This window comes from Chiloscyllium plagiosum, chromosome 4, assembly GCF_004010195.1.
Source record: "Chiloscyllium plagiosum isolate BGI_BamShark_2017 chromosome 4, ASM401019v2, whole genome shotgun sequence".
Classification (NCBI taxonomy): Eukaryota; Metazoa; Chordata; class Chondrichthyes; order Orectolobiformes; family Hemiscylliidae; genus Chiloscyllium; species Chiloscyllium plagiosum.
This window is the reverse complement of record NC_057713.1, coordinates 24,490,056-24,506,544: the sequence shown is the minus strand read 5'-3', so window position 1 is coordinate 24,506,544 and position 16,489 is coordinate 24,490,056. Positions and strand designations below refer to the sequence as shown.

Below are 16,489 nucleotides of genomic sequence, written 5' to 3'. Positions count from 1 at the left end.
AGTAGGGGAGAAGGTGATAGTTCGGACAGGAGGGTGGAGCTGATAGGTGGGAAAGTTGATGGACAGGTCAGGAGGGCGGTGCAGAGTTGGTGACTTGGGACTGGGATAATGTGGGGGGATGGGAAATGAGGAAACTGTTGAAATCCACATTGATCTTGTGAGGTTGCAGGTTCCCAAGGTGGAATATGAGGCGTTCTTCCTCCAGGCCTCAGGTGGTAAAGGTTTGGCGATGGAAGAGGCCCAGGATCTGCATGTCCTTGATGGAGTGGGAGAGGGAGTTGATGTGTTCAGCAACGGGGCGGTGGGGTTGGCTGGTGCGGGTGTCCCAGAGATGTTCTCTGAAATGATTTGCAAGTAGGCGTCCAGTCTCCATGATGTAGAGGAGACCGTATCGGGTGCAATGGACACAGGAGATGACACTGGTGGAGGTACAGATAAATTTCTGTCGGATGTGGAAGGATCTTTTGTGGCATTGGACAGAGGTGAGGGGAGTGGTGTGGGCGCAGGTTTTGCACTTCCTGCACTGGCAGGGGAAGGTGCTGGAGTGGGGTGTGGGCTGGTGGGGGCGTAGACCTGACGAGGGCGTCGCGGAGAGAATAGTGTCTCCAGAACATTGATGGGGTGGGGAGGGAAATATATCTCTGGTGGTGGGGTCCGTTAGTTGGTGGTTGAAGTGGTGGAGGATGCTGCGACGTGTGCGGAGGCTTCTTCCAAGATCGCAATTTCCCTTCCCACGTGGTCGATGATACAGTCATTCTGGCCTTGTTGTGTTGGGAGGGGTGGGGTTCAAGGGTGGTAGTGCGGGATGTGGAGGAGACGTGCTGGAGGGCATCGTCGACCATGTGGGAAGGGAAATTGCAACCTTGGAAGGAGGCCATCTGGGATTTTCTAAGGTGTAATTGGTCATCCTGGGAACAGATGGGGCGGAGGAATTGGGAGGAAGGGATGGCATTTTTACAGGAGGTAGAGTCCAGGTAGCTCTGGGAGTTGGTGTGCTTGTAGTAGATGTATGTGGTTAGTCAATTGATGGAGATGGAGAGGGAGGATTCTGAGATGGTCCAGGTGAATTTGAGGTCGAGGTGAAAGGTGTTGGAGAAGTAGATGAACTCTTCAACCTCCTCATGGGAGCACAAAGTAGTGCTGATACAGTCATCGATATAGTGGAGGAACAGGTTGGGGAGTTGGTGCCAGTGTAACTGCAGAAGATGGACTGTTCCACATACCTGACAAAAAGGCAGGCATAGCTGGGTCCCATGCAGGTGCCTGGTGGATTGGTGGAAATGGGAGGATTGGAAGGGGAAGCTGTTAAGAGTGAACATCTCTGGGACACCTGCACCCATCAACCCCACCACCCCGTGGCTGAACACTTCAACTCCCCCTCACAAGCCTCATTCCTGATGAAGGGCTTATGCCTGAAAAATCGACTTTCCTGCTCCTCGGATGCTGTCTGACTTGTTGTGCTTTTCCAGCACCACACTCTCAACTCTGATCTCCAGCATCTGCAGTCTTTACTTTCTACTGCCCCTGTCAAAGTACAATTGTTCTTCCATAAAGGATGTTAGTGAACCAGACAGGTTTTTACAATAAAGACAATCCTAATGGTACCATGGTTACCATTCCTGAGAGAAGACTTTTAATTTCAGACTTCATCAATTGAATTTACATTTCATGAGATACTTTCCTCCTCCAAGCACTCTATCACTTTTGTAGGACAGAGGCACCACACAACCAATGAAATATTTTTGAAACTGTTTAGATGAAGAAAAACTTAGAAGACAATTTTCACATAGAATGATCAGAAAGTGAGGACTGCAGATGCTGGAGATCAGAGCTGAAAATGTGTTGCTGGAAAAGCGCAGCAGGTCAGGCAGCATCCAGGGAACAAGAGAATCGACGTTTCGGGCATAAGCCCTTCTTCAGGACGTCGATTCTCCTGTTCCCTGGATGCTGCCTGACCTGCTGCGCTTTTCCAGCAACACATTTTCAACATAGAATGATCACACAAACAGTAAATCCAATGAAAACTCACGACTATTGGTTTTGGTCTAAGGGTGATTGCCGAATACCTCTTTTCAACTCTACAACCTTGAACCCTCCACAACCAATTGAACAGATACATTGGCCTTAGTATAATCGTACTTAAACAACACAGCCTCTGACAGTGCAGCAGTCTCTCAGCACATTCGTCCAGATATCTATGATCAAGTTTTAAAATTGGGATGGGACCACCATTTTCCAAGGCATGACTGCTACCAAATTGATGCTTAATCTTTAGTTAGTCAGGTCCTATAGAGCAACACCAAAATGACTAGATTGAATTAGAGTTATTAAAGATTTATTTATACATTTTATGAAGGAACATGGAGACATTAAGAGCATTCAGACAAGTCTGAGCATCATATATCAGGCCAGAATTATTTTCAATGTTAAAAACAGCTTGTAAGTGACGCCAGCCAGAACAACTCAGTCAGCATTGCTATTAGGAGTCCCAGTGTCAATTACTGTAAATATTTTAACTGGCTCCTGAAGAATTTGCATAATCCTAATTGATGAAGGGATGTTTAAATCTTCAAAGAATGATAAAAAGGTTGGTGCAGCAGTTTAATGTCATTGTCAATCAGTGTCCTAACACGTCTCCCTACTCTCACACTCTTTCATTCCATGAAACTTCTCTGTGGTTTATTAATACTTTTCAGCTTAATGTAAGCTATCCTAGTGTCTATAATCAGAATAAATAGTGCACACTTGGCCCCATTAACAATAGTTTGCATTTCTAAAGTACTACTTCTGCTTCCTTTCCTGGTCTGTTTTTCCAGTGTTAGGGGTTGCTTACTGTAATGTGCAGAACAGCAGCAACCTGACTGAGAACAGTCTCTCAAGCCCATGTCATCAGTGTATTCCTCCATAGCACTGAAATCTGAACAAAACATGCTTGGCAGGAGAAAAAGCTGAACAGTTCACACCTTCACTATCTCAGATCTTCTTCTGGCATCTCCTGGCATGACAAAGTCACTGAACTCAAAGGTTCTGAGACATGCTAATACCATCGGTACAAACACAGTGCAAAGCATCATCTTACAAGACAACAGAATACCAATGAATCTCAGAAGATATTCCGACAAATTGGTGGAATCGACAAGTATTCCTTAGAATTTAGATATACTCCTTATTTGTGTCCAAGCCATTTTTAATTTTCAACAAAGCAAATGTGACAAGGCAATGCTAAGGTTGGGCCCTGGTCAAACTCCAGAGTAACAGAAGGAAGAGACCAAGAGTAAAGCATTTCATGCCGTACTAGTTTGAAAAAAGACAGAGGTTATCCACATTTCAGAAGTGAACATGGAGTCAGACACTTTATAAACTAAAACTGATCTCATTTACATATGCTTTTGGAGAGGCCCCCACTCAGTTCCCACTATGTTTCACTATTCCCTCTGGACAATTAGAGATGAACAATAAATACTGAGCTAGCCAGCAACACGTACATCCCATGAATAAACAAAGTAAAATAAAAAATAATGATAACTTCCAAAATGTATTTAATCTTCTTGAAAAAGAAGCTTTGCAAGGCTCTGGCCAAAGAGAGGAAATAGCACTAATTGGTTCACAATTTCAAAGATCTAGCAAAGGCGTGATGGGCTGAATAGGTTTCTTCTGTGCACTCTGTTGCACTGTGTCCAACTTTCATTTAAGAACAAAATAAGACATAAAGCCTCCTTCCAACCCTCACCCCTCATAGAAACATAGAAGCACAGAAAATAAAAGCAGGAGAAGGGTATCTGGCCCTCTGAACCTGCTGATCCTTTGGCTGATCATCCAACTCAATGGCCTGTTTCAGTTCCTCCTCCAAACTCTTTGAATGCTATAACTGTTAAGTTATAAGTCCAATTCCTTATTGAAATCATACAATATTTTGTCCTTGACCACTTTCAGTAGTAGTAAATTCGACAGGCTCACCATTGACTGGGTGAAAGAAATTCTCCTCATCATAGTCCCAAATGGTCCCAGTATCTTTACACTATGACCAATCAAACATCCAAACATCCTGTGGCCCATCTCTTTCATAGGTTGTGCATCCCACCTCAGTTATGACAGTCTGCTCTCTATTTGATGATACACAATGGGTTGGATCGTAGGCTTTCTTAAAACTAAGTGTAAGCAGTATAGAGTTTGGTCAAGTGCTTCCCACCATGAGGCCAACAGAGTTTTCTTGCCGAATCTTATCAAACTTGCCACTTTAACTGCCATTGCCACTGGGGAGTAGCATGTCCAATTTCCACCTCTTATTAACATGTGCCATTCTTGGAACAACTCAGCAGTCTCTAGAAATCTTGGAATTGCTTGGTGCTTGCACCATCTTTAAAAGATCACTATGTACCCGGACAAGCACTGTTAGTGCAGAGCTGCACTGCACAGTTCCTGACATGTGTCCCAGGTTCAGCAGGCGGGGAAATCAGTGCCTCATTTTGTAGGCGTCGCCTGAGATTTCTTGCTGGATAACAAGGTGCTGAGATAGGACTTTCTCAGCCCCTGGATGCAGCAGTAGAAGCTGTGAAACTAGACAAGGTTAATCTGGTCTGAGGTTGCCACTCAGGGGACAGCATTCTCAGCAATCTGGAGGAATGCTCAGCAAGGCTGGAATACGGTCAATGACTTTCTCCACTCCATACGGTGTGCATGACTTCACCTTCTCTCACACCCATTTTATCTCTGTTACCATACTCACCTCCCATGCTTAACCACTCACACTAGTGTCTGCAACACATTCTCTCACTCACCCCAACTTGCGACACCACTCACACTACACAGACGACTTGATTGCTTGCTATTTTGTAGCCTTCACCAACTGTTCCACATTTCCACCTTCCATAATTCCACAAGTAAAACAGCCCATAATAGGTCAGAAAGAGTCAAGATGTGTGCCAGTCATCTGACTCCTCAACTCTGATGGAAAGAGGATTCCAATACTGACCACTTGGCCATTGACTTATTGGGCCATAATCCCCTAACCAAAGGCTGTCCCCCCTGATTGGACTGAGGCTTATTGACATCCATGACCAGCTCCCAGAGTCACATGTCTTCCAGTCCAGGTAAGGACAGTAAACTTCCTTCCCTACAGGGAAGTAATGAATCACATGGGTATTTTTAACAACAATCATCAGTGGTTACATGGCCAGCTCTCTAGTCCAGAGTTTTTTTTGAGTTGAAATTTCACCATGTACCAAGATGGAATTTGAACTCACATCACCAAAATATTGGCTGAGTACTCTGATTTATTGTCCAGTGACATTACCACTACACCACTACTTTCTCAAAATAGATGTCAGGAGGTTTTGGAATTACTAATGGATACTAATTGTTTACTCAAATGTCTTATTAATAGCTATTCGTTACACAGAGACGATCAGCAAGTTATAATGCATTTTTTATTTTATCAAGGGTATTAATCTTTCCATTGCGCCTTCATTCTTAATTAGGAAAGGAATAAAGGAATCTATCAACACAGGAATTACACTCTATCATTTAGCAACAGCCACAGAAAAGGGAATATGCAAGGTGCAGGTGCTTTTATAATTACATGCAATTCTTATTTTTCAGCCTTGTGTTTATACCCAATTACGAATACTTTCTTTCTGTAACTTCTCTCCAATGCGCAGGCACAATTCGGTCCCCAACAATAGCTTATTAATGGCTTCCCCGTACCCACCCAGTTCAATAAATAATCTGTCTTACCTTTTCACCTTTCTCCCATGAATCATAGCCTATTAGACCCTGGAATTTAAAAAAGTGTTATTAGAAAATATTCCTCTTACTGCTATCAACATTATAAATTGAAAAAGGTATCCCAGTCAAACTGATACAACTTTCTTCCTTCTTTCTCAATTATATTATAAAACAATCTAAATAGTTAAAGGATTGCTAATCAGGTTGCTGAGGTGATTCTCAGTCTCTGAAGGCCTCATTTCAAGGGAAGGAATTTATCAAACATATATTCCTAGAACTTTCACAGGATTTATCCCACTGTAACTTTGGTTGGGACAACATCAGAATCTGCAGATATGGCATAGGTAGATAAAACTGAAGTTTCCACCATTTCACCACCTCACCTCTGCTGAAAAGCCCCGTTGTATATCTCCCCCATTTTGAATGAATGTGATTTGAGAGGGGATAAACAAGAAGATGTACAAAGACGTGAAGCAACGAGAAAATGGTTGAAGGAGCATTCTTATAAAAGTCATTTTGTCTTGTGAGTAAAGACAAAATTGGAACAATTACTGATGACATTGTGAGGGATAAAGACTCATTCAGCTGATTTAGCAATGTTTTAGAAATTGAGCAATTCATTTGAAGGAATTGAGCAAAGAATCATTTATTTGGCAAAGATTTGTGTTATATTTGATGATAATTCTTTTCATGATAGCATCACTACTATATCAGAAAAAGGACAGGACAGTTACAATGACAATGCCTTTAGGTGCTTTGTGTGATATTTTTGAGAATTTCTTGTTTATTCCAGTGACCAAAAATAAGTATTCCTCTCATCCTACTTTATTTAATTGACATGTCATGAAATTTGAACCACTTTTATATACTTTAAGGCAACCAATCTGTAGACAGACTTTAGGTAATTGCATTTATTGCAATATCTAAAATGACTGAGAACCATGGTGCCACTATTTTATCAGCCAAAACCAGTGCATAATCTTGTTACTAACTTTATTGTTACTTCAAGTTTTGAGACAAACTAAAGACGAATATGGTAATAACATGAGAATGAGAGAGTCAGGAATATTTTATTTTTAACAGAGATAGTTAATTAAGATGGGGGAGGAATTGTTCAACAGGAAGGGAGAGATCATTGCACCTCTTAATTAAATAATTGGAGAATATTTGAAGCAGAGGAAGATGCTGGGCCTTGGAGTATTGAAAGGGTTGTGCAATTAGTTTTTGGACTACTTTAACAAGAAGCTGACACAGAAATGATGGTCTGAATGGCTTCTGCACACTTCCATTATTTTATTGATCCTAATTATGCCCTATGTGCTGAAGATTTCAAATATTCATAAAACAATGAAACACATCAATAACTTATTATATCAGCAGACCAGTCTGTGTCAGCAATATTACATAAGACTCTTACAAAGTAAACAATCAACACATCTGTTTTATTGATTAAAAAGTCAACTCAGGCTGTCTGATCCCATTATAGCTATCTCATTTTCTTTTTCACCCGATTGAGCCATGTTCACATGTTCTTTACATTTTCAGCATTTCAAACATTTTTTGGGCAGCCTGTTTTTGAACTGATCAGAGTGTAGGCTATATTACACTTGATATTGTGTAATGTGACAGAATTAGTCAAGGATGTCTGATTAAAGGTTTTCCGAGGTATCAGTGACCACAATATGATTCAGTTATAAATGGTACTGGTAATACAGCATCTCAAATATTGTGTGCAGTTTTAGTCTCTTTATTTAAAGCAGCATGCAAATACATTGAATGTATGTTTGCTAGACTGACATCTGGAATAAACGGGATAGTTTGGACAGGCTGTGTTTGCTCCTACTGAAATTTAGAAGTGGGAAGGGCAGCTTGATTGAAGTGCGTAGGATTCTGAATGGTCTTGACAGGGTGGGTATGAGAAAGATGTTTTCGCTTGTGGGTCAGTCCAGAACCAGGGGACACTGTTTTAAAATTAGGTTTGGTGAGTTGAATTCTTTTCTGTCTCAGAAGGTTCTACAACTGTGGAACTTTCTGCATCAGGTGGCAAGGAATGCGAGACCATCAAATTGTTTTAAGCCAGTTTTAGATTTATTCTTATTAGGCAAGGGATCTAAGGATTATCGGGATAGATATGAACATTGAATTTCAAACACAAACAGATAGCAAATATGGCAGCGCAGGCTCGAAGGTAGTGAATGGTTTAGTTTAGCTCAGAGTTTGTAATATGACAATTTAACTAACACTTTAAAACTAGAGTGAAAGAGTGACAGCTTCGAGATAGTTTTATGGAAGCCAACAACAGATGGCGTTCCTTTTAGAAATTCTCTTCAACAAATCAATACTTACAGGTTCTCCTTTTTGTCCTTTGCGACCATCAGCTCCTACTTGGCCGGGTTCACCCTGCCAACAAGAGATTAACACACAGTTTTAATTTCAAGTCAATAGTTGAGCAACTAATCACTGGTTTATTTGTATCAATCATTGTATACATCTTCCCAGTGGAGACTGACACAATTAATGATCATTTAGTGGATGGAAACCTGTCTGTACATAAACAGAAGTGACAAATGGTTTCAACAAGCAATGTTACTACAATAAGTAAGAGTTTTCAAATTTAGGTTTCGTGTTATTTTATCATTTAAAAGAAAAATCCTCCTTTTCTCCGGAACTTTTCCATACAAGTTGTGTACAAACTTGGCTTTCGCCTCAATATTTCAATGGAAGCAAGAGGGCTATGCATGTAAAGGGATTTTCCTTTGACTTCTGTTGACTTGATTTTATTATCTCAGGTTCCTGGACTGAATGTTGTTTTGTCATCAAGATTAGCCTCTTTTAACACTTTGCATGGCGTTAGCTCACCATCTGTAATGGTAATGTAATTTAGAACAAGAGATGGAACCCAAACAGGACATCAGTGAAGTTATTACTGGCATGTATATTTCATCCTTCATCAATTTAATAAAGATTCATTCATTGGGTAATTGAGTGGTTTAGATTAATCCTGTTTTTGAGGCTCAAACATACTGAACAATCATTTACATTCTGAGACAGAAGCCAGTATGGAGTGCCAACTGAAACAGACTGGTGAGGGAAGTGACTAGGTCTAGCTTTCAGCATTAGTACTAAAATGCTTTCAGAGCCCATATGATTTGATGTGTCCAATGCAATCTTCTGTTCCTTCATGTGATGCAGTGTGAACCAAAATTACTAGACTCTGGGATCTATGATTATGTTAACATAAAGAGAAATACTATTAGTTTCATCTATTGAGCGCATGGGTCTATGTCCATGTTGTGTGACTCTTTCACTTGGTCTGGAGTCATGTGTTAGTCAGATCAATTTAGGATGGCAAATTTCCTTCTCTAAAAAACAATACTGAACCAACTGGGTTTTTAATCAACAATTGTTAATGGTCATCATTAGATTAGCATTTTATTTCTGATTAAATTGAATTCAAGTTAAAATGTTTTATATAATGGGATTCAAACCTATACCTCAAAAGATTGGCCTGGGGTTCTGAACCACTGGTCCAGTGATTCTCCAAATTGCCCATCCCAGGAGGAAAAAACAACTTTTGAGAGAAATCTTCTTTAAAAATTAATGCAGTATTATCAAGCAAAATGCAAGCATAACTTTTAAAATATTTATGAGTCACATTCTTGACCCTTTCCATCCAAACTTACCTTTGGACCTCTGTGTCCAAAACCAGGTAGACCACGATCACCCTGTCAGAATTACAAGACATAGAAGTCAGAACTGTTGCTGTTGAGAAACAAATATTAAAAACACATCACATCGACATCATAATGACTTTGAGTTATCAAAACAATGATCAGAAAAATAGTGATATGCACAACTCATCTAGAAAGAGTTGGCCAAGTATCAGGCCAGATAGGTTCAGAATCCTAACTTTTGGGAATATTTCTTTGGATTGTTTTCAATGCAGAGAAAATTACATTTTCTTGATGAATTACTGAAAATATTCAGGAGTTGGTCACATAGTGGTAATGCCACTGGACTGGAAATCTAAGAATCCCAGTTTAATGTTCTAGTAACATAGGTTCAAATCACTCCATGGAAAATGGTATCATTAAAATTAAATTGAAACTTTTGAAGTAAAAGCTAGCCTAAAGAGACTATTAAATCACTTTTTTTCTCTCTCTAAAAACCCACTTAAATTAACTAATATCCTTTTGGGAAGGAAATCTGCTCTATCCTTAACTCGTCAGGCTCATTTGTGACTGCAGACTCATAGTAATGTGGTTTACCCTTTATTGGCCCTTGGGTATATTAAAGATGAGCAATAAATCTTTGCCAGCAAAGCCCACATCCATTGAATAATAAAAAATATATTATTTACATACTTAAAACATACTTTGTGTTCTCAATATCTTATCTTTAACATCTTATCAAGAAAACAATGATTCTCACACTTCCTCAATCCAACAGTAAAATGTTCACCTGGACTTAACACTGGAGTGGGACTTGAATAGACAACATCTGCCCAAGTGAAGAACCACTGAGTCAAAACAGTTTATGCTAATTACGTTGATAGTTTTGAGAAGGATTATTTATGGGATTCAAGAGCTTTCCCCATTAAGTTGTCTATAAATAAAACAAGTAGTGAACTGTCCTCTTCCAGGTTCATCTGATATTTTTTAAAAACAATCTATCTATCTTGGTAGAATCAACTTGAATAAACTTTCCATAGATTGAAAAATATTCATTAAGCGGCTGACTCTCGGCTCTTCCTGAATTAGGATGTCAGCTAATTCATCCCTGCAATCAATAGCAGAAAACCATGATTTTCATATTGCGAAATGCAAAACAGAAATCATTCCTAAGTATATTTCTTTGCATTATTTTCTTATATCCACCCTGAGATAGAATTTATTTAAAATATATTACTTAAAGGAAGTATTCCAAGTTCTAAGAACTAATTAGAAATGATGTTTCTAGACCTATTTTAAACATTAATTTCAGACAGTGCAACAAAGGATAAGGTCTATATTGATATGAGGTAAACATTGAATTGAATAACTACGTGGCATTACTATTAGCATACCAGCTGACAAGATTGGAAACGGGAGATCACTATAACTTATAATTCATGGTAATCACATTCTTAATGTGAAGAAGGAGAAAAAAAAAAATGAAGATGTCAAATTGATGTCAGTGTATCTTATTTTGACCTAAGCAATGGGATACATATTTGGGATTTAGAATTTTCATGAAATACCTGACTTTATAGTGGATACACTTTTGAAAAATTACCATATGTTATATTTCCTGTATGCATGAGATCTTAAAGTAGAAATATAAAATCCTGGGGACAATTTTTTTCCAGAAATTATATTGATGGTTTGTATTATAAATTGAATTGAAAGAAAGACTTGTGTATTATTAAGATTTTCTTCTCTTCTACAGTCACACTAACTAGCATTGCATTGTTTTTGCCTCACATTTTGATTAATTGTGCACTGTGAATCCACGCAATAAAAGGAAACTTGCTTGAAACCTATTTAAATGTATTTAACAAAAGGGAGCAGAGATGGTGAGAGGAAACTTCAAAAATAGAAATTGCTGGAGAAACTCAGCATGTCTGGCAGCATCTGTGGAAAGATGTCAGAGCTAACGTTTCAAGCTAACCATTCTTCAGATAAGTGGAAATTTCAGTTGCATTAGTCAGACTTAAATTTAAACCCAGGTCTGAGAGTTGGTAGGAAACTGCTAACTTAGTGCATGATCAATTCCAGCAACATTAGAGCTTGTTGAACTTGTAGCAATTTTCGCAGCAGACACATAGAAGCTCAATCTTCTTGTGGTCAACTTGTTTTAATCATTTGCCATTGACTCAGAGTCATAGAGTTACACAGCATGGAAAAAGTCCATTCGGTCTAACCAGTCCAAGCCAAACATAATCCTAAACTAAACTAGTCACACTTGTCTGCCCCAGTTCTTATCCTTCCAAAACCTTTCATATTCATTTACCTGTCCAAAAGTCTTTTAAATGTTATAATTGCACCCGCATCCATCACTTTCTCTGGAAGTTCATTGCACATGCTAACCACCCTCAATGTATAAAGGTTGCCGGTCATGTTGTTTTTTAAATCTCTCTCCACTCACCTTAAAAATGTGCCCCCTAGTCTGGAAATCTCCCATCCTACCATTAACTCTATCTATACCTCTCATTATTTTATAAACTTCTATCAGGTCACCTCTCAACCTCCTAGGTTCCTTTAACAAATGTAGAAATAAAACAAAGCTGTGTCTATTTTCCCACATACTTTACATGTCACCATCAACATTAGGTAACTAAAACTCATGATCAACATTTGGATGAAAATGTCATCAACGTGATACTAAACTTTGTCTCTCTATAGGTGCTGTCAGACCTAAGGAGCATTTCCAGAATTTCCTATTTGTTCCTTAATCTTGGATGTAATAAATAATGACAATTATATCATTCATTTAATCACTTGTAGTACCTTTTCTCCCTTAAGACAGGAACAGTTAATGGTCTTTGTGCTGTCAACTTCAGCAGGTGGTTGTGGTGTTGTTAAGATCTCCAAATGAGGATGTTGTGTGGCAAGAGTAATCTGACACTGGGGAACAAGAGAAAGAAATGGTAATGAGTGGTAAAAAGTGTAAGAACCAGTGACTTGAAATGCATATCAATGCAAGTTACATTTAACCAATTATACAGACAGGGGTAACACAAAAGTGCTTTGAAAGAACTCTGTTCACTCTCAATCATTATTCCAACCAATCATGCCATTCATTATCTCATGGGTAAAATTACCCTCACCTCCAGCACAATCCTCTTCCTTGACCACTGTCTCACATTGAAGCTAATGTTTTGCAAACCTAACATTCTATTTGAGCTTGAGCTCAGCATATGACCACACCATTCTTTCTAAGATACATACTATCAAAGTTCACATTGCACATACATTTCCCAGACTCAGTTCAATTCATCCTAAAACCCTGAAGTCTTTGGCATCTCCTGATTCTAAAATTCCTATACTCTCCTGGCCATCTTCCAATCTATATGTGTTTCAGCTTATTCAGATTTTTGCTGCCTGTGATCTGCACAAAATTCCAGCTCCTCACTACTCCTCCACTTTCTGATCTACTTTGATTTTTGATCCACACTGAGCTTAAAACTGACAAATTGCATTCAACTCTTGAAGTAGCTTCACTCTGCCAAGAAATCTGGCCTCTTATGATCTTAAATATTTTTATCCCACCACTGATGGCTTTGTCAATAGCTGCGTAGGCTGTAAGTTCTGTAACTTTACCCTTTTGTTCCCTGCTGGTTAAACCCTCTTTTCTTTTAATACCATCCTTAAAACCCAGCTCAGTGTCTGACTACACTTCCGACAATCACCTTGTTATATTCCTTAGATTGATCAGTAAATATATTGTTGATGTAAATGATTCGCTGTGGTAGTGTACCATATAGGTCTACAAGATCCCAGATTCAATTACTGATTTACAATAAGTCCACTGATCTCAGCTTGATTGACATTAGGTGTATTAGTCTGCATCAGTAATTGATAGTTGCAAAGGTTCTGAACTTGACTGATATGCAGCAAACGTTACTAGAAAGTGCAATGTACCTGTGAGACAAAGACGGAACTGAGAAAAATATCATAACACTTGCTAACCAACAACTTATATGTGTATAAAATCTTTAATGTAGAGGAGCACTTCTCACTAAATCAAACAGATAGAAATGAACACAGAGAGGAAGTTTGGGAAAAGTTGGTTGTAAAGACCATTAAAGAATAAACAATTGAGATTACTACAGGATGAAAATATTCATAATGTCCAAAGATTAGGGCTGTGCAACTGAAAGCATGGCTAAGTCATTTTAGATAATTATTTTACTGAAAGCATATTTTCTGAAGTTGAGCATGATAAATGAAATTAGCTGGAGAAAGTGAGGTCTGCAGATGCTGGAGATCAAAGTTGAAACTTTATTGCTGGAACAGCACAGCAGGTCAGGCAGCATCCAGGGAACAGGAGATTCGACGTTTCGGGCACAGGCCCTTCGTCAGGAATGAGCAGAGAATGAAATTAGCTTTAATGCTTTTAGGACCATCTTTTTTTTTCATGCAGTTATTTCTCACTCACCGGGTTGCTGGGAAGATCACAGCAGGTCTCCAGTTCTGCATCCTTGGCATCACAATATATGACAATCCGTTGAAGGTCAAACTGGAGATAAGTAAAAACGGATAACTTTTTTTAACAAAATGATTACTGGATATTGTTAATTAGTTTGAATCCAGTTCTTTTCTACCCTCCACTCTGTCATGTTCTATGTCATGATTTGGAGATGCCAGTGTTGGACTGGGGTGTACAAAGTTAAAAATCACACAACACCAGGTTATAGTCCAACAGGTTTAATTGGAAGCACACGAGCTTTCGGAGCACCATTCGTTCATCAGGTGATGAAGGAGCGATGTTCTGAAAGCTAGTGTGCTTCCAATTAAACCTGTTGGACTATAACCTGGTGTTATGTTCTATGTCAGCTTTCTAATGCCTGCTGAGTATTTGAACCTCACAACTCAACCTGATTCAATTCTCATCAAAGAGCAGTGAACTCTGTGATGTAGGTTTCCATGATTCCATATGTGAAGCATAACTGTTCTTTCACAGATCCATCAGAGGCTAGATGGGTTGAATAGGCTTTTTTGATGCAGTGAGAATCTAGTCCTATAAACATTTCCTTTAACATTCACTAAATGATATCTATTTTCTGCACTGCATACTAGCAAGATTCTCAGAGATTGCATATTTCAAAGCCATTTTTGCCAGTTAGAAATATTTTCATTTAGAATACCCTTTTTTAAAAAATAATCTGTTAAACAACTCTTCAGTCAGACAGGAAAGGAAGAAAGGGCAAATCTGCACCCTGAAACAACAGAAGATAATTTAGTATTTTCACCGGCATGCTCAGATGATTTTCCTTTCAAGCAAGGGATCAAAATTCAGATCGGGTGTGGTAGTCGTGCACTAGTTCTGGATGAGGGAAACATACCAGATGTAAGAATCTTGTGCAGTTGGCTGCAAACCCAAAGAAAATGTGCCAAATATGTTGAGCCCTCAAAAGCCTTCCTGTTACTCTGGACTCCGTAGTACTTGGCTTCAAATGTTGGTTTAAGGGCCATTTGCAGTGTGCCAGAGAAAACTGGCCTATGCCTGTGCGGCACATATTGTAATCTAACTTGGCAAAAAAACCAGAAGCAGCCATTAACATCCCAATTTACACAAGTACCTACTGCCAACAAAAGACAGGTGTCATGTTATTACAGTGAAGCTCAAACCAAAAGTGCATACATTCCTGACAAGATCGGAATATGTGCCCACAGTGGACCCTTCAGCACCGGTTTGCAGCTGAAAATGGACACACTCCAATTGAATTATTGATCACTGCTGGGTAAGCTAAGGTTTCATTTTATTTTCTCATTTGTATCATGAATATGACATGACTTACATCAATTGGGACACTATCATACAAACGTTTGCCAATCACGGTTTTCCCTCGAATGTTGATGTTCTCCCGTTCTTCCATTGGCAGCGTTTCAATCAGTTTGCAGTCGATGTAGAGAGAGACACTGCTTGACTTAATACTGAGGGCCAGCTTGTGCCAATTGCGGTCAAATAAGCTGCTGACTTCTTTGTTTCTGAAAACGGTCCTCACAGCATCTTGCCTCAGTCCAACCGCATTGTACTCCACAGCTTTGTTCTCACCATCTAATCGGATGGAAACCTGGATAATGTAAGGAGACAGATCACTGGGTGTTCCATCTGTAAAGGAGCATTGTTTATTGAAGGTTCAACCCTTTTAAAACAATTGTCGTTGTTGTAGAAGATGATTAAAAAGTAGAGTCCCAAAGGGATCAATGCTTGGATTGCTGCTGTCCGCAATATATGCCAACAATTTGAATGAGGGTGTTGAGTGTAATAGGTGAGGACATAAAGAGGCTTCAAGGTTATTTAGACAAGTTGAGTGAGCTGCAAATTTATGGCATAAATGTGGATAAATATGATGCTGCCCATTTTGGTGGGAAAGAACAGAATTATTTAAATTGTGATAGATTGGGAATGGTTGATGTAAAAAAGGAATCTGGGTGTTTTTTGTACAGCAGTCACTGAATGCAAGCAAGCAGGTGCAGTAGACAGTTAGGAATGCAAATGGTATGTTGGCCTTCATTGTAAGAAAGTTTGAGTGCAGGAGCATGGAAACCTTACTGCAGTGTAACAGGGCTTGGTGAGACCACACCTGCACTTTTATGCAGTTTTGATCTCTTCATCAAAGGCACACTTTGCGCAACGAAGTGCAACTAAGGTTCACCAGGCTGACTCCTGGATTGGCATGCCTGTCATATGAGGAGATTTTAGGTCAACTGGGCTGCATTCACTGGAAGAATAAGAAAGGTCTCATTGAATTTTATGAAGTTCTGAGAGGGCTGGACAGACGATGCAGCATTGATCTTTCCCCTGGCCAGGATCTCAGAACAAGGGGCCACTCTCTCAGGATGCACAATACTCAGAAGAATTAGAACTAGAAGCAGAAGTGGGCAATTCACCCCTTCGAGCCTGCTCCACCATTTATTACAATCATGGGTGATCTCATCTCGACATCAACTCTGCCTTCCTGCCTGAGGTCCTTAAGCCTTCAACCCATTACTGATAAGACTTACATGATACTGAGAGGTCTGGACAGACGTTTTCAATATTAGGAGAGACTAGGACC

General features: G+C 39.4%; 1 protein-coding gene across 4 annotated transcripts in view; it reads right to left on the bottom strand.

Annotated features, from left to right (window-relative positions):
* The window catches only part of col22a1 (collagen, type XXII, alpha 1), a 302,096-nt gene that overhangs the window by 160,137 nt on the left and 125,470 nt on the right, over positions 1–16,489 (bottom strand). For all 4 annotated transcript variants that reach the window (XM_043687854.1, XM_043687855.1, XM_043687856.1 and 1 more), the window contains 6 exons: positions 15,227–15,502; positions 13,864–13,944; positions 12,213–12,329; positions 9,408–9,449; positions 8,071–8,124; positions 5,734–5,772 (listed from right to left, as the gene is read on the bottom strand). In XM_043687854.1, coding sequence (XP_043543789.1) covers positions 5,734–5,772; positions 8,071–8,124; positions 9,408–9,449; positions 12,213–12,329; positions 13,864–13,944; positions 15,227–15,502 — 609 coding nt within the window. The remainder of the gene's footprint in view (positions 1–5,733; positions 5,773–8,070; positions 8,125–9,407; positions 9,450–12,212; positions 12,330–13,863; positions 13,945–15,226; positions 15,503–16,489) is intronic.